The sequence below is a fragment of the Squalius cephalus genome (genome assembly GCF_949319135.1).
Source record: "Squalius cephalus genome assembly, chromosome: 9".
NCBI classification, from domain to species: domain Eukaryota; kingdom Metazoa; phylum Chordata; class Actinopteri; order Cypriniformes; family Leuciscidae; genus Squalius; species Squalius cephalus.
Window position 1 is genome coordinate 41503534 of NC_137130.1, and position 19252 is coordinate 41522785.

Sequence of the window (19252 nt, forward strand, 5' to 3'; positions counted from 1 at the left end):
CGCGGGTGCTCTCCTTCCTACAAGAGCTGTTGGAAAAGGGCAGGTCCCCTTCCACGCTCAAAGTGTATGTGGCGGCTATTGCAGCGTTCGCTGAGACGACGCGCAGCCGGGCAATAGGAAGGAACGAGCTCATTATCCGCTTCCTCAGAGGAGCTAGACGGATGAATCCCCCGCGGCCCCCCTCGGTTCCTATTTGGGATCTGTCCTTGGTCCTGGAGGCCCTGAAGGCTTTTCCCTTTGAACCGCTCGAATCCGTGGATTTAAAGTACCTGTCGCTTAAAACTGTTTTTCTGAAAGCTCTGTCTTCAGTTAAACGTGTGGGGGATTTGCACGCGCTATCTGTTAGCCCTGCATGTCTTGAGTTCGGACCGAACGACTCGAAAGTCATTCTCAGACCGAGACACGGTTACATCCCCAAAGTGATTGGAACCCCTTTTAGGGCACAAGTCATTTGCCTTTTGGCTCTGCCAGCATCCGATAATGGGGACAGTGATAACCTCCTATGCCCTGTCCGGGCGCTGAGAGTTTACATCACGCGCTCCGCCGCTTTCAGGCGTTCAAAGCAGCTCTTTGTTTCCTTCGGCGGACACACCAAGGGTCTCGCCGCCTCGAAACAGAGCCTGTCCAGGTGGATAGGATTTCAGCAGCTTATGCCTCCAAGCTTATGCCTCCGCGATTGCAGCAGCTTATGCCTCCAAACACCTGCAGTACCCTCTGGGTATCAGAGCCCACTCTACTAGAGGCATGGCCTCTTCGTGGGCCTGGTCCAGCGGAATTTCTATCCACGATATTTGTATGGCAGCGGGCTGGGCCTCCCCATCAACATTCGTGAGGTTTTATAACCTGGAAGATCCCGCCTTACAGGCAAAATTACTGTCAGTATAAGTGACATATATGCTCTGCCCAGTCTCTCATGTGCAGACTACGTTCACATGCTGGCGATATTTCTGGTATGATACTTAGGGTGAAGTGTTTTATACTCAGACCGGCTGGACCGCTCTGTTTCTCATTCCCCGTTACGCGCTGTTTACCGGTGCTGGCCCGCGCTGCTGGCCGCCCGTATTCCTCTCTGTGGTGCGGGGGTTTATTCTCTTCATGAAAGACCGACTATGTCGCTCTTTTCTTACCCTAATAAGTGCTTATGTACTGTGTGGGCTCGCTCTGCCGGCCCTACTGTTTTGCAATGTTATATGCTTATAGACCGGCCGCGCCGCTCTATTTTATATACTGATTGAAGTGCTTTGTACTGTGTTGGCCCATCTCTCCGACCGGCCACCTATTCCAGCAGAATGTTTTCCCCGGTCTCCCTGGGATTCATGGGCTGGATGCTCGGCGCACACGGCGTTGACAAAGGGTTCCCGAAGCGTAAGCAACTTACGCAATACGAGAGAACCTCTCGTAAGAGAACATACTCGGTTACCTAATGTAACCTCGGTTCTCTCTAGAAGAGGGAACGAGTATTGCGTAACCTGCTGTGTCGCGCCACGAGCTTTTGCGCTTCAGACTGCGAAAACCAGATATTTAGCCTGTGAGCACTGGTTATATACACGCTGGCCACACCCATTCTGACGGTTAGAAGGGTGTGGAGGGCACGTTTCAGAGTGTGGAGGGCACGTTCTCACTGATAGGCTTAAGCAGTTGCCGCCGAGCAGCCAATGAGCACGCTTATACAGCCTGCCTAGGTCTGCCGGCTGCCGCACTGCGTTGACAATGAATACAAAATTAAGGATAATTTTTGGCTTCAGATCTCGAAGAAAGAAGACTTTCCCGATGCGTAAGCAACTTACGCAATACTCGTTCCCTCTTCTAGAGAGAACCGAGGTTACATTAGGTAAGGGAGTAATTTTTTTCAGTACTCTTTCGACCACTGAGTAACATTAATTTACAAACATTTACAAACTTTTGTAAAACAGCTTTAAAGGGGTCATGAACTGAGGAATCATATTTTCTTTGAGCTTTTCACCTATAAGACGTCATCATACTATAAGAATGTCCTGTTAGTATCAGATCTGAAAACTTCCTTGTTAGTCTAAAAACAGCTTTTACTGTAACCAAGCCCAGCGAACAACTGGTTGTGTCCACTGGTGTGTTAGAAAGATCAGATCACGAGGAGAGAAGATGCAGGATCACTAGACTAAAAACAACATTATCTTCTAAAGGATTGTAATGATAGGAATGAGGTTATTAATGTGAATGTCTCAGTTGAGCTTTATTTATTTGTATTCGCTACAGTTCACTGTGGATTCTTTAGTAAATGATTTGCAATTTCGGCACAGGCTTTGCAAAAAGACTTCTAAGATATGGACTCGATAGTAATGCCACAACATGTGAGTAACTGTTAATTCTAATGCCTGATCTGTGACCAGTGATTTCTGATGTAATGATTCATGTACAGTCAGATGTTCTTTGTCTATGTGTCAGTCAATCAAACCAGTGACTAAACGATCAACTTCACATAGTTTCTCTTAGTAGGATGAACATATTCTGTTATTTAAACTGTGAATAAATTATATAATCGCTGGAACTGTCAATCAAACAGCGTGAGTTTATTAGTGACTTACGCTGAGGCTAAAATCAGGGTAGCAAAAATGCCTTTTATTTCTAAATTATGAACATTTTTGAATACTTTTATAATACTAACATTATAAGTGCACACCCCAGGAAACATTATAACATGATAAAACAATGCAGTTCATGACCCCTTTAATAAAGCAACATAAAATAATGGAAAATATTCACCCATTGTTTGACAAGATATATCTCTGTCAAGAATAACGCAAGTTCAATGGGTAACGCTTAAGGTTCCTTCGTTAATGAATAACTACACAGGAACAAATGAGTAACAATATTAACAATCTAGTAACTACTATTAACTAACAATAAAATCTGATTAACTAATTAGTAAGTAATAGCACACAGATGAAAGTCTTAGTTCACTATTAACTTATCAATGACTACTATTTTTTAATGCTTCCCAGAGAACTACTGAAAAGGTTTCATAATTCATGCAAAACTAATCAATAATTAATGCAGGACAAATGTCTAGCAGTATATTAACATTTTAACTGCTATTGTAAACATATACACAAGGTTATTTACATTATCAATATGTAGTAGCATAGCAGACTTATGATTTATGAAAGCTGTCAATAATTAGCCTATGCTGTCATATAGCATTAATTAGCTAGCTCATATATACATGTGTGTGTGTGTGTGTGTGTGTGTGTGTGTGTGTGTGTGTGTGTGTGTGTGTGAATATCTTGGGAATGATTATAAGATTCTAAACTTTAGGATTGGCTTTTCATTAGTAACTACTGTAAGAATCATGATAACTAACTAGTAATGACTCAAGTGTTACTGATCCCTTCAGGAGTTTGAACCTCCAGCCATTGGTTATTAATTCTACTGTTACTGGATTCAACTCTTCACATGATGATATAGTGACAGTATAAAGTGCCATCTGTGTTACTGGTTTGTGCTGCAGAAGCAGCTGAAGGAGACGCAGAGGTCGTTCCAGCAGAGGATCCAGCAGAGAGAGAAAGATCTTCAGCAGCTGAGAGAGGCTGTAGAGTCTCATAAGGTGAGTCTGGAGAAGAAGAGAAGTTTGAGAAGTCTCAGTCAGGACTCACTGAAGCTCACTGTGTGATTGTGGTGTGTGTCCTAACAGCGCTCTGCACACACAGCAGTGGAGGACAGTGAGAGGATCTTCACTGAGCTCATCCGCTCCATTGAGAGAAGCCGCTCTGAGGCGACACAGCGGATCAGAGATCAGGAAAAGACTGCAGTGAGTCGAGCTGAAGAACGACTGGAGCGACTGGAGCAGGAGATCAATGATCTGAGGAGGAGAGACGCTGAGCTGGAGCAGCTTTCACACACACAGGATCACATACATTTCCTGCAGGTAACAGAGATCCAGAAGAACAGGATCATAGTGGACGTGAGCAAGAGACTCTCAGAGAAACATTTCATGAGAGCAGAATGAGCCGCTGACTGAAGTGTTGATCTGTGTGTTCGGTTATTATATAATCATCAGTCAGACTCTCATCTGATCATCTTCACTCACAGTTCAACTTTTTTACCTAATTTTTTTCACTAACTGCTCAAAAGTTTAATGAAAGCAATAATGTTCAATCTGCTTGTAGATTTTGAACTGCTTTTCCTGAGCGAATCTACTCAAGTCTACAATGACACCAGGGCCGTTTCTTAACATTTTACCCCTTCCCAAAATGTATACTCTCAAAACTTAAATAGCAACGTTTTGTCACGGTATGGATAATTGGAGCGAGGACTCAAGTGCAGAAAAAGATGTTTATTAAGTAAATTATACAAAAACCAAAACTACAAACAAAACTCCCCATGGGGGGAAACGAGACGGGTCTCAGGAGGGAACAGGAACACAAGCGAACATGGACAACGAACCAGCACAGGACTGCAAACACAGGAAGACTAAATAGGGAGCAAACAAAAGAGGGTAACGAACAAGGCAGGTGGGGCAAATTAATCAATAATCAGGTAACAAGATGGGAGGGGCCAGACAATTGACAGGAGAGCACATGGCACAAGGAATACAAGACAAACCATGTGCTCACAACAAACCAGACTAGTGTAAGATATTTGTAATTTGTAGTGATTACAATTTAGCTCAAAGGAATTATTAATTAATTTATAGGGAATTCAAAAGAGTCACTTTATTACAACCGAGCAAATGACTCGTTCGCGGTTCATTTGAACTGGCTGTAATTATCAACTCTGCAACGGATATAAATATCCGAACTATAGTGAAACACTATATAGTTAGCAAGGTAACTTAGATCAGAAGTTTAAGACATTAAATTTGTAAGCACAATAACACAAGTAATATTTCTCTTTAAAATACAAACAAGACTTTATTGATTATTCTAACACATACAACTAATATCTAACACAGACACACACATTCATACGCGTTGCAGAAATAAAGAGAGTAAGGAAAGATTAAGTTTTAAGAGTGAGTTTAAGAGTGAGATGATGTAATCCCAAGTTTCTATGCACTTATAAAACACAACCTGAATGAACCATCAATCATTAGTTTAACCCTTTTATCGTTTCCTAGGTTATTAAATCAGTATCAAATACACCAGTTCAGTTTAAGAGTCTGGAGGCAGTACTTGCTTGTCTTTGCTTTTGGGGATTCCCTTTTGTTGCGTGTAAAGGGTTTTCCCGGTCCGTTCGTTGGCTGGTCTCCGCATGCCTGATGTCTGGGTCACGTGGTCAGCCACGTGGCGTGCTGGCGGAATGAAAGTCTTTGTTTGAAGCTGGCTTTGCAGAAGAAACGTGGCTCGAAATCTTGTCGCAAAACTTAACTTAGAACCGAGACTCACAACGGAAAAGAAAGGAAACTAAGAAAAGAAAGGAAATTGAGAAGAGTAGATGATGGCTTGAATGAAGCTGTTTAACCCATGTTCTTCAGATCTTGATTTGGGTTATTTCGTCTGCGCGTTTACATGGTTCCTAGTCTGTCTAGATCTTCATCTCCCGCTGCATTTTTGGTTCTGCACTAAAACTCTAAACTTTGTTCTGGTGTTAAGATTTTAAACTCAAATGTCCGCCCAGCCTCCTGGATCAGTTCTAACCAATTAGACACTGTCTTTATTTAGGAGGTGGCGTTCTCTTCACTTCTTATCATAAATCAAGCTTATCTGTGCTCTCCTTACTCTCTAAGCTCTAGCAAAGAGTACAGAGGCCACAGCTAAGACATTATTACTATTATAAGAATCCGAAACATTTTCCACAGATTTCAATCAAGCCATCCTTTGAATTAAGAACATACGATCATATTGATATGAAACACAACACATTTTCATTCAAACATCTAACAATTATAACAATTACATGAATTGTATGGCATCTAAGCATATCAGATACACCCATCTATTGTAGGAACAATATAGAATCATGTCGTTGCATGATGCTTGATCTATAAGTCCATTGAAAATTGTTCTTGAATGATTTTATGTATGTTATAGGTAAAATCTCAGTTCTGTGGTTTGAAACGATTTTACACCCTGAGGTCTATCAGAGGTCCTTAAGGAGGAGGGGGTCTGGAATGTTGTGGGCTCGAGCAGCTTCTGCTGTTATCTTGATCGGGCTGAATTGTGCTATCTCTGAGCCAATCATTCTTTTCCAAGCTATCTCACATTGACCAGTTCTTCCTTTAGTTGGGCTCATCTTCTTTGAAGCTTGCATGGCCATAAAGTTCTTAGCTGGGGGTTTTCGTTGGTCAGCGGAGACTGGCTGGCTGGAGCCTTCTTTTATGGCTCTGGGGTTGGTGATTTGGTGTCTGGACTGTTCAGTTCTGTGAGAAATTATGTTTGAACAATTCACCTGGAAGATTCATTTGTGTTTGTTTCGCACTCAATCCTACACTAGACACAAACACATGACAAACTGGGAATGTCAGAGCTCTGTCACCAAACCAGATACAAACCAAACAGAGGTGACAGAACCCTGACACATTTCTAAGCATTGATATTGTACTTTTACAAATTATATAAATAGGTTGTTTCTCAACATTGAAATGATTCCCAACTGATGTACATTCATTATTTTTTTCTGTTCTCATATTGGTTGTAGGAACAACATTAGCGTTCGGTGGTTCAGCGTAGTTTGTTAGCAATGAAAGTTTCAAGGGTTCCAGTTCACAGTATCCAAATCTAAACTCATTTATAGTAAATTGATTGTCCAGTTTATTTTCTATAGAGATTTCTAGTTGATCATTTCTCTCTCCTCATCACTCGCTGCCCGATCACTAATAAAAAACCTCGCTCTGTATTCACTCCATGTCAAAATTAATTCAGTGTGCTTTTAAATAAAGCCAATCTCTAGACACAAGATGTATTCAACGAAAAATTAATGGACAACGAATAGAATAAAATGAGAATTCGTTATATTTATTTCTTTTAATACAACTGTATCGTTTCTTCACTTATGCACAATAATGCAACAGTAGCCTATTGTTTTTTCAATAAAACTTAAAGTGCTTTATTAAAAGTTAAATGTGTCACATGCCTGTCCTGTCTTGTGTTGCACATGGGTGTTTTGTTATTTTGGGCCATGTGCTCATGTCATTGTCTGATCCCTCCCCCTTGTTATCTGATTATTGTTTGAGTTCTTCCACCTGTTCCCTCTTGATTAGTTCCCTTTATAAGTCCCCTCTTGTTTGCAGTCTGTGTCGGTTCGTTGTCTGATGTCTCCTGTAATCACTAGTAAGTTCTGGTTCTGGTTCTGGTTCTGTTTTTGGTTTTGTATTTTCCAGTTATGTTTTTCCCCCTTGTGGGTTTTGTTTTGTATTTGTTTTTCTGTTTATAAATAAACCATCATATCTCTGCACTTGAGTCCTGGCACCTTTTTGCAATCATCCTTACCGTGACAGAACGAACCGACCATCTGAGGACTCAGCAGAAGAAATGGGCATGTTCCTTTTCCCATCTCCCTGCCCCTCCGCTCAACAAGTGGATCCTTTCGCTTCAACAAGGCAATGCCAGCGTAAAGGTGTTTGCTCACCAGTTTGTGGTTGTAGCGGAGGGGCTCAACATCAGTGACGCAGAGCTCAAGGACATTTTTAACACCAGCCTTAATATGCCTGTGCCTGCCTGGGAGATGGGAATGCTGGGGATATTGTCATTCTGGCAGTTTGTGGGGTATGTTTACCATCGCGGATGGGAGGGTGGTCTTCCGCCCCATGGCCCACCTCCCATTTACCTCACAAACTCCCAAGTCCCCAGTCCTCCGATGACCCCTTCGGGGAGAGGGAGGAGGAAGAAATGCTCCAGCCCATCTGCCACCTATCCTGAGGTGGAGGAAGGGGCGACAGAGGACCCGACTCCGGTGGTCCCGAGACGGAGGAGGAGAAGGAAGACCTCCTCCGTGACAGTTCCGGTGGTCCCAGTTCCGGTGGTCCCAGTTCCGGTGGTCCCAGTTCCGGTGGTCCCAGTTCCGGTGGTCCCGAGTTCGGTGGTCCCAGTGCCAGTGGCTCCAAGACACAGGAGGAGGAGAAAGGATCCCTCCGTAACTGTTCCGGTGTCCCTGTTCCGGTGGCTCCTAACACGGAGACCATCCCGGAGGTGACTGCCGTCCCTGATGCACCGCCCAGGCGTCTTGCTCTGCCCGCACCGCCCAGGCGTCTTGCTCTGCCCGCGCCGCCCAGGCGTCTTGCTCTGCCCAGGCGTCTTGCTCTGCCCGCACCGCCCAGGCGTCTTGCTCTGCCCGCGCCGCCCAGGCGTCATGCTCTACTGGCCCCGCCCGAGCTGCTCGCACTGCCTGCACCACCCCAGCGATCCGTCACGTCTGCCCAGCCAGAGACTGTTCACATCACGTCTGCCGAGCCTGTGTCTTCAGACAAGATGGCCAACGCCGAGCCTGTTCACGTCGCGTTTGCCGAGCCTGTGTCTTCGGAAAAGATGGCTGCCACAGAGACTGTTCACGTCACGTCTGCCGAGCCTGTGTCTTCAGACAAGATGGCCGACGCCGAGCCTGTTCACGTCACGTCTGCCGAGCCTGTGTCTTTGGACAAGATGGCCGCCACAGAAACTGTTCACGTCACGTCTGCCGAGCCTGTGTCTTCGGACAAGATGGCCGACGCCGAGCCTGTTCACGTCGCGTTTGCCGAGCCTGTGTCTTCGGAAAAGATGGCTGCCACAGAGACTGTTCACGTCACGTCTGCCGAGCCTGTGTCTTCAGACAAGATGGCCGACGCCGAGCCTGTTCACGTCACGTCTGCCGAGCCTGTGTCTTTGGACAAGATGGCCGCCACAGAAACTGTTCACGTCACGTCTGCCGAGCCTGTGTCTTCAGACAAGATGGCCGCCGCCGAGCCGGTGTCTGTTCCTGAGCCGGTGGTATCTGTTCCTGAGCCGGTGGAGTCTGTTCCGGAGCCGGTGGTGTCTGTTCCTGAGCCAGTGGTGTCTGTTCCTGTTCCTGAGCTGGTGGTGTCTGTTCCTGTTCCTGAGCCGGTGGTGTCTGTTCCTGTTCCTGAGCCGGTGGTGTCTGTTCCAGTTCCTGAGCCGGTGGTGTCTGTGGTGTCTGTTCCTGAGCCGGTGTTGTCTGTTCCAGTTCCTGAGCCGGTGGTGTCTGTTCCAGTTCCTGAGCCGGTGGTGTCTGTTCCTGTTCCTGAGCCGGTGGTGTCTGTTCCAGTTCCTGAGCCGGTGGTGTCTGTGGTGTCTGTTCCTGAGCCGGTGGTGTCTGTGGTGTCTGTTCCTGAGCCGGTGGTGTCTGTTCCAGTTCCTGAGCCGGTGGTGTCTGTTCCAGTTCCTGAGCCGGTGGTGTCTGTTCCAGTTCCTGAGCCGGTGGTGTCTGTTCCTGTTCCTGAGCCGGTGGTGTCTGTTCCTGTGCCATGGCCGCCCGAGGGGTCGTCTCCGCCCTGGCCGCCCGAGGGAGAGTCTCCGCCCTGGTCTGTCCCTCCCGTCCTGCCCTGGTCTGATGGAGCGTCTAGTAGCCGCTCCGTAGGGAGGGGGTAGTGTCACATGCCTGTCCTGTCTTGTGTTGCACATGGGTGTTTTGTTATTTTGGGCCATGTGCTCATGTCATTGTCTGATCCCTCCCCCTTGTTATCTGATTATTGTTTGAGTTCTTCCACCTGTTCCCTCTTGATTAGTTCCCTTTATAAGTCCCCTCTTGTTTGCAGTCTGTGTCGGTTCGTTGTCTGATGTCTCCTGTAATCCCTAGTAAGTTCTGGTTCTGGTTCTGTTTTTGGTTTTGTATTTTCCAGTTATGTTTTTCCCCCTTGTGGGTTTTGTTTTGTATTTGTTTTTCCGTTTATAAATAAACCATCAAATCTCTGCACTTGAGTCCTTGCACCTTTTTGCAATCATCCCTACCGTGACAAAATGACCTCAAAAATCCAAGCATATATAAATTATTGTTTAGTACTTCACATTTCATAGAAAATAAAATAAATGGGAAAAAACTTTCCCCTATAATTCTGTGAATAAAACAAAGGTTTTAATGACATTCCCAGTGTATTAAACTTGTTTAGAGTCCAATTTACACAATATAATACAGCTAAGATGGAGATTGATGCATTTCATCAGGATAATATGATTATTTAAAAAATTAATGTGAGAGAGATGTTGTATATCACTGACATCTAGATTTTATTCACATGTGAATCACTTTTTTTTTTTTTTTTTTTTGCTTTATTTTACTGTTGCCATCATTCATTTTTTTTTTTAACATATAATTTCAAAACACTAAACATTAGGATTTATGATCACAGCATTTCTAATAAAATTATGTATTTCTGAAGCTAATATTGAGCTTAAATTGATTTCCTAGCAAGTTCACATGTAGTGTAAAAGGCAAATGCTAGAACTTGTGTCTCTAATGTCACATAATGAATATGAGAAGAATGAAGCTGATGCTGTGAAAGTGCTGGATTGAGGAGAGTTACTAAAGATCAACAAGAGCCGCACAAATCTGACAGTAGAGCAGGTTATTGATGAAGTGTGGAGCAGGGTTATTATAGTTTTGCATTTTTCATTAGTTTTTATTTCTATTTCGTTTTGACTTTTTGTTTTCAAATTCAGTTTAGTTTTAATTAGTTTTTAAAGTGGGTTTGCTAGTTTAGTTTAGTTTTTATTTTTTGAAAATGCTTAGTTTTAGTTTAGTTTTTATTAGTTTTAGTGTTAGTTTCAGTCTTTTTTTTGTAATTTGGGTTATTTGTCAGGGGCAAGATTCAAAAAAGTCAGAAAAAGTATTGTGTAATAATAAAAACATAATACAATTTTAGAAAAAAATTCATACCCCATTGAAATTCCTTTACCTCTTACAAAATCCACACGCTGTACCAAAAATCTACACATCTTCTATACAGAATTCACACCCTATACAAATACCACAGCTGTACAATTTTCACACCCTATACTAAATTTACCCTATGGGGAGAGTGGGGTGATTTGTGCCAGGGGGGAAGTAGTTCCACCCCTTGTTTCTGGAAAACCATAGAAGAAATTGGTCATGTGACCATATAATTTTGAAAAGCAATCACTTTTACTCATCCTCCAAAGAAGAGAGACACGTGGCATGAGAGTTAAGCACATTTTAGTGCAAAAAAACTGATTTTTCCCTTTCAAAGTAAAATTTCTATGATTAAGGTTTTTTGATTGTAGTGTCTGAACAATTATAGACAAGTTTGAAAACATTTCACACATGTTTTAGTGTTTTAGTAGGCTACACAATGAGTCTATACAGTTAGCATGATGTTAGCTCTTAACTGCTGGATCATGCTAGTTTTTCAAACTTGTGGGTCTGGGGTGATTTGTGCCAAAGGGCCTGGGTTAAGTTGTGCCAGATCCAGACCACCTAGACCTACATACTCACAGGGGATAATCTTGAGAAGTGAGGAGATGGGCATGCCTCATCATTGTTTGACTTAGGCCTGCCTGCTATTTGTTTAATTTAGCTAACACTGATTTCAGTTTTGAGTTTGCACTATATTATTAAAGAGAAGTTTTATTCAGTTTTTAAGTGGCCTATGTCACAATAGTAAGTTTAGAAATTAGCCTAGTCACTTTATTCTTATATGTTACATAATTGACAGACAGCGCTATGTCAACAGGCATCTATTGCCAAAGCCTTTTTGCCTGAAATGAGTCACAAATATCATATATTGTGTTGCTATGGTGCTCTAAATGGTTGCTAGGGCGTAGCTTGATAGCTTCACAATGATCCTGAGAGACTGATTGGTCGTCTGAGTAAAATGAGCCCGCCCCCTTGTCTCTATGACACTGTGATCCAGAGTTATGTTCAATACAAAATCCCTATGCAATTGACCATAGTAGGAAAAACGCATGCTATGGTATTCCAGGGTGACAATATCTAAATAAACCTTAAATGAGTAATTTTGTATTGAATTTGTCTTGCTTTCATATAGCATTACAGTTCATAACATTAAAATGTTCTGTTTTACTTCAGAAATCACTGGCACAATTTACCCCAATGTATTCCCCTAAAGGCACAACTTCCCCCGCACCAGGGGCAAGTTGTGCCATGAGACCACTTTTTCCCCAAAAGCTATATTTCTGAAACAATTTATTTCAGATCCAAAGTTATTGTTCTCAGGGATGCACCACATCCTGAAATATATGTACATCGTTAAGTTGAAGGAATTACTGCCATGGCCTCACTTTAAAGTCACTTTGAGTAAAAACTGGCACAACTCACCCCACTTTCCCTACAGCCTACTCATCTGGATTGAAGCAGCAAATATTAAGTGTAAAAGTAAAAAAATTATATAATATTATTTAATATTTGAATCAAAGCTTATATAGTGTTTTGACATCGACAACCACAACCAAAAAGTGCATTTTACCTTAAACTTGCGTCCAGTTAACTTTCTAAAAAAAACGCATTCGCTTCTCGGGTCGACATTAACACACTGACAAAATTATATTCAGAATTTAAAATATTTTGATACCAAAATACTTTTTAATGTGTGATTGTAAGGTGTTCACGAGATAGAGATACTAACCTTTAGCGAACTTGCTTTCAACGTCGAACGAACACTCGTTCTCATGGAGACGGTGTGCAGGGAGGGGAGGGGCTGTGTGTGTGTGTGTGTGTGTGTGTGTGTGTGTGTGTGTGTGTGTGTGTGTGTGTGTGTGTGTGTGTGCGCGCGCGCATGTGAGAGACGCATGAGTGACAGAAACGGAGGGAAAGCAGGGAAAGGAAATGCAGCTGAACGAATACGCTGCGTTTTAAAAAGCGTTAAAAAATGAAATACCTTGACAAAGACGAAAACTAAGGACATTTACTCTATAATTTTATTTTATTTTAGTTAGTTTTGCCAAACACACATTACAGTTTTAGTTAGTTATCGTTTTTTTGTAATGCCTCGTTTTTATTTTTATTTCAGTTAACGACAATGTTTTTTCCCACCTAGTTTTCGTTTTTTCGTTAGTTTTTGTTAACGATTATAACCTTGGTGTGGAGGTGATGAGCTTTGATTTCTGTTTTCTCTAGAGTTTCCAGTCTCTCTCAGCTCCTCCTGAATCTACAGACGTAAATGACAATCCCTTCAGTTCTCTCTCCTCTTTTGATGGCATGAGAGAATCTGTCCGTCAGCTGAGAGACAAACTGGAGGATTTCTGCAAAGAGGAGCTGAAGAAGATCTCTGACAGAGGTAAAGTCCTGGAGATTCTGCTCTCAGAAATGATCCTCCATCATCTCAGATCATGTAGAAGATCATATTAGAAATGTCTTAGGAACGGATGCAGGATAATTTTCTCTTGACATGATAATCACACTCTTCATGTCTGTTGATTTCCACAGGCACTTTCTCCAACATTGTTCCCAGGACCAGGAAGGACTTCCTACAATGTAAGTCACTGAGAAAACAAGCAGAAAAACTCACTGAGTGTGTTCATGTTCTTCCTGGAGAAGTGAAAGAAAACATGACAGAAGAGTTTTAGAGTTGATCATGTAAATGATGATTTGCTCAGGATATCTGGTAAACTGCACTGAGACACTGATGATATATTGAACATGAAGAGTTCAGATACATTAAAAGATCAGACAGATTCATAATTCCTGATTCTGATGTGTTTTATCTCCATCAGATTCTCATCAACTCAATCTGGATCTGAACACAGTGAATAAACTCCTCCGTCTGTCTGAGAGGAACAGAGCGATTACTAGCACTTACCCAAAGCTTCAGTTGTATCCTGATCATCCAGACAGATTTGATGGATATATGCCTCAGGTGTTGTGTAGAGAGAGTGTGTGTGGACGCTGTTACTGGGAGATTGAGTGGAGTGGTGGTGGTGTGGATATATCAGTGTCATATAAGAGCATCAGCAGGAAGGGATCAGGTAATGAGTGTGGGTTTGGACGTAATGATCAGTCCTGGAGTTTGTCCTGCTATTCCTCCAGATATTCATTCAGACACAATAACATAGAGACTGAACTCCCTTTAAAGCCCATCAACCGTAGAACAGGAGTGTGTGTGGATCACAGTAGAACAGGAGTGTGTGTGGATCACAGTAGAATAGGAGTGTGTGTGGATCACAGTGCAGGAACTCTGTCCTTCTACAGCGTCTCTGACACGATGAGCCTCATCCACACAGTCCAGACCACATTCACTCAACCGCTCTATCCTGGGTTTAGGGTTTATAGTGGATCATCAGTGAAACTGTGTTGATGAATCAGGATAGACTGTAGAGATATTCTACCCATAATGCTTTGAGCTGCATGATAAATCAGTGACTGTCACGCTGGCTTGACTAGATAATCCAAGATAAGAGGCTTGATGCAGAAAGACGATGAACACTGACATTTAATAAACACCAGCACAAAACATTAACACTATTTCTATTTCAATTAATTTATAAAGCACAATTAAAAACAACTTTTTTTTTAAACAAAAGGTGTGCATGTAAACAATGAATGGCGACTGTAGAAAGCAAAAGCCGAATCCCGGACATTTTGGACGATCTCGACGGCCGGACATGTCCGGGAAAAAGAGGATGGTAACCCCTACTCCTCAGATTTCTCCACAGAACAAGAGCCTGCTAGCTTAGCTTCCAAAGAAAGATGGCTGACACTATGTGTACATTCTGTGAGTGAGATCCCTCTATGGGCGGGCTGAAAACATGCGGGACAGCCCCTACTACTGGCTGTAGTCTCTCGCATCTGGCCAAAAAATCCTCTGATGACGCAAAATTACGTTGTTTGCGTCATCGGAGGATTCTTTCCAGACAAAAAATACATAAATCTCTCGTCTCAGGGGGATATGAGGGAGGGAAGCACTGTAATTCAAAAATACTACAGGTTTTCTACTGATAAAAGGCTTAATGCTAAATGCGGAAGTATCCCTTTAACACAATTTAAATTAAAATGTATTTATAAAGCACAATTGAAAACAACTGCCGTTGACCAGTGTGCTGTACAAAATGAATAACCATTAAGTAAAATGTAGACAAAGACATAAGTAAACAACAAAGCATAGAAAGACAGAACTCATGAATTATAAGCCAGATCCAATAAAAAATATTTTAACTTAGATTTTAAAATATATATTGTGGGAGCAGTTCTGATTTGAACAGGACATGAACATCAGATGACTGAGGGTTTAAATACACTAGATAACAAGAGACTGAATGAAGGACAGGTGATGGTGATAAGTTTTCATGGTTACAAACAAGGGTTGCTATGGAATAATAATCCTACATCTGAACTTCTGTCAGTGAAATAACATGTTCAGGTTCTTCAGTCGAGCGCTAGAGCCGTATTGGTGGAGTGAACGATGAGATCCCACTAAACTCCATAATAAAAGTCAGAGCATGTTTAACACCCTGTCCTACCAGACGCGACACGACTACGAGATGGGTCAAAATCAATCAAAACTCTGATTAACATGGAAAATAACCTTTTATCGTGTCGCGGCATCGCATGTAGTTAGCACACAGTGTAAAGATGAATGAGAGACACAAGGTGAAGAAACAGGCCAGGATACTGAGAGAGAAGAGAGGGGAAATATGAGACAGAAGAAGATGGAGACACAAAGAGACACACTACAAACATGTCTGGATGATACGAGCAAATCCAAGACTTTCAACTCAAAACTGAATTTAAGACATTCAAAGATGATCTCAAAAGACAAAGACGTTAATATAGAAGCAACAAGGAAAGAAATACAGGAACAGAATATCAAAGTTGAGGGAATTAACCCTCTGAGGTCGGCAATCACGCCGGCGTGATCTGCTCGCTTTTTTCCTTATCAGTTGAATTGAGACCCGAAATACTCTTTTGACTTTGATTTTACAAACAAGTTTCATACATCAATCGATTCTGTTAAATGTGTATTATTTTTGTGTATACTCACAATAAAAACAAAGTGTTGTGCTTTTTGCCAAATAAAGAAAAATAAACACGAAGCGAGTTCTGCCTTCTCTCTGTCAGTGTAGTCCATGAAACGCGAAACGCGACCGAAAATGAACAATAACTCAGCGAATACTCAGTCAAACAGACATACAGACACACAGGCATGAAGCTTGAATTCTCTTCTTTTAAATGAAATAATTTATAATAATTTATAATTTATATAAAAAACAAATATTCTCATCTTGTGAAATCTGTATTAAAAGAGAGCGATTCCAGTCGAGCTCATTACAGCTGATTCAGATGTAATGTGACACGCCCACGGAGAGCGCGCGCTATTCAAACGCAAATGTCTGAGGCAATCCGCGCAATCCTGTGAACGCCCCCATATCAGCTCGAGAAAACACAAGTTTATTCAGATCATTACTTGTTTACACCGTCTCGCAGCGCTGTGAGGAATAATAATAATGGAAAATGTCCCTCAGAAGTGCGGGTATTTCGAGGAGCAAGGATCAGACTGAGCTGAGGAATACAGTAGTAAGTTTTTTTTCCTTCTCACGTGAATCGGGTTTCTGTGAATGAACGGCAGCCGCAGAGATGCGCGCTGTTTACCACAGCTCGCAAAAAGACAGTTTAAATTTAAATCGCATTTGTGAATGAATGATGATGTTTTAGCAAACTGTATTGCTATACTGAGATGAGTAAAAATCGACTGAAATATGTTGAAATAAAATGTAGGCTATTTGTATAAGCAACGTATTAAACTGCAAATTAACATTTATATGCCCTAATATTTCATAAAAATAACGTTACAGTCAGGCGAAATATGAAAGACAACATTTTGTTGACTAGATTTGGGTACAGTTTTTACTGTAGAATATACTGTAAGACTACACTTGAATTGTTGTTGAATTGTAACCTTTTTAATAAAAAAATATATTTACAAGGTAGATGTAAACAAACTATTAAAAGGTAATTTTTTTTTTCTTTTAATAATTTGTATTGTGTTTTATTAGTAACAAATTTGGGGAGAGGATAAATATTCGAAAAAATGAAAATACAGTATGAGAATTAACTGCACAATTACTAGACATGTTTACCTTGGATAATATATATGTGTGTGTGTGTGTGTGTGTGTGTGTGTGTGTATGCATATATATATATATATATATATATATATATATATATATATATATATGTGTGTGTGTGTGTGTGTGTGTGTGTATATATGAAGAGTTCAGATGCAAAAGCCTCTAAATGCCATCTGAAATTTTCTTCTAGAATGATCATTTTTATGAAGCTGGTATATCTAAGTTAGCTATAGGTGACACACCTGAATGAATGGCTCATTAAGAATGCAGGGGCATTGTCTAATCAGGTATGAACTACTAAATATGCATGATCGTTTACGCCCCATCCGCATATTGCCTTTCCAAACTAAAAGTGTTTCACAAAACTTAAATCAATGTATCGTTTTATGTGAATGATTAGGCAGGATGATTTTCACATCATTTTGAAGAAAAAACTCTAGGCGACGACATCCATTAGTCTAAAAGTCTTATTGACACATATTTAGTATGTGTTTTGTGGCCTTATTTCAGAAACTTTCATTTTTAGTTTTTTCAATAACCATGCATAAACATTATTCTCTCAAAAATGAAAACATGTACATACATGTGGCTCACATATTATGGTAGTCCTGTTTGTGCTAAATAGTGTTGTTGTTTTTTTTTGCCATTGATATGTTTATAAGCAACTGAAAAAAGCACAAATGTCAGGGCATGTCAGAACATCTCAAGGACCCCAAAAACACCCCAGACCTCAGAGGGTTGAGACACAAATTCAAGAGAATGAATCAGTCGCAGTTTGTTGATCAATTCCTGTGTAATTGAAGGATCTGAGGATCTCAAACCTGTGTGTGTGTGTGTGTGTGTGTGTGTGTGTGTGTGTGTGTGTTACTTCAACCATACATCTGACAAGCATCACATTAATTTACAGCCCGCACACACTGACCCTGTAAGTACAGTATTTAAAAGTTGAAATAGGTTTAGTTTTACTTGTCTTGAAACACAGAAGCCCAAACTTAATCAGTGCACTTTTGCTATCAAAAAAATTACTGTATAAATGCACAGATATGTACCCCGTAATTTTACATAAGCCTTTACATATTAATACACTATTTTAACAAAAAGCTATGCAGTATGTTCTCGCTAAATTGCTCCCAAATGTAAGAGTGTTGTATCATATTATAAAAATAAGTGCCCCTTTATTTCTAAAATACTTTCAGTATAAATAATTAGTTCATTTTCCTGGTTGTTACCCCTTTATTCCCCAAACTTTACATATTCTTCCCTTATTCCTACACATACATACTTTATATTGCTTTTGTTTTAAGGTTTGCATTCTTGAGCCTCTAGACACTGTTGTGTGAATGTGAAAGTGTGTTAAGGGTTTTCTGTGAGAACGGTGTCGTGTTAGTGGACCATAAGATAATAACTAATGATCTTTGCAATGGAAGTGAATCAATCAAAACTAACTTTAGCTGGACAATAACTTTATTCTAGAGATGCTATAAAGCCAAAACAATCTCTGTTACTTTACTTTCATATTATCACTGTAAAGCTGCTTTTAAACAATCTATATTGTTAAAAGCGCTGTATAAATGAAGGTGAATTGACTTGACTCTACGGCTGTAATCTAAAGCGTTACTCTTTTGTCTACTACTCAGTGTTTTTGATTATATCCTTATGTAACTTTTTAGTTGATTACATGTATAACATTCTGATTAATCTTAATAAATTGGTTATGGTTTCACCATTTACTAAATTATTTCATGTGTTGGATCAATGACTGCTGTAAAAACATACTATTTACATCTAATGACAATTTGTTTTGGTGCTCTGGTCCCTGAAATATTGCACCTCTCCTTAAATCTGTCAGCAAGAGACGTAAGAATCCCGCAGTGATCCTCCATCATCCACAGCTCCCTCTCCTTGACCATCATAATCCAGGAAGATTACACTTCTCTTCTCACGGTCAAACCTGTTCATAACACTGTTCATAACATCAGACCTGCAGATGTTCATCATGTTGACGGTCAGCGTTGATTCAAAGTCACACTGGGACACGAGTTCTTGAAGAAGAAGTGAGACCTCTGCCCTGTAGCGAAGTTCAGGAAAACTTGATTGCATTTTATATACAGTATATATATTTAAAATCTATATAATTTTAAAGTAATGATCTTAAAAGCTTTCATAAAATCAACAGTAGCAACACTGTTCTAATAAACCCAAAGATTAAATTTACTAGGTTATTTTAAGTGCTTCAGTTTTCTCGTTGCTCCTCATTCATATCAATATCAGAACAAACAACAAATCATGAACATGATTCAAGAAAAAAT

At 40.9% G+C, this 19252-nt stretch overlaps 1 protein-coding gene across 1 annotated transcript in view; it reads left to right on the forward strand.

Annotated features, from left to right (window-relative positions):
* The window catches only part of LOC307164953 (tripartite motif-containing protein 16-like), a 37219-nt gene extending 21334 nt beyond the window's left edge, over positions 1–15885 (forward strand). The window contains exons 2-6 of the mRNA XM_079882189.1: positions 3485–3580; positions 3668–3901; positions 12997–13156; positions 13306–13353; positions 13593–15885. Of these exons, the coding sequence (XP_079738315.1) occupies positions 3485–3580; positions 3668–3901; positions 12997–13156; positions 13306–13353; positions 13593–14173 (1119 nt within the window). The 3' untranslated portion in view covers positions 14174–15885. The remainder of the gene's footprint in view (positions 1–3484; positions 3581–3667; positions 3902–12996; positions 13157–13305; positions 13354–13592) is intronic.
* The last annotated feature ends 3367 nt before the right edge of the window (positions 15886–19252 follow it).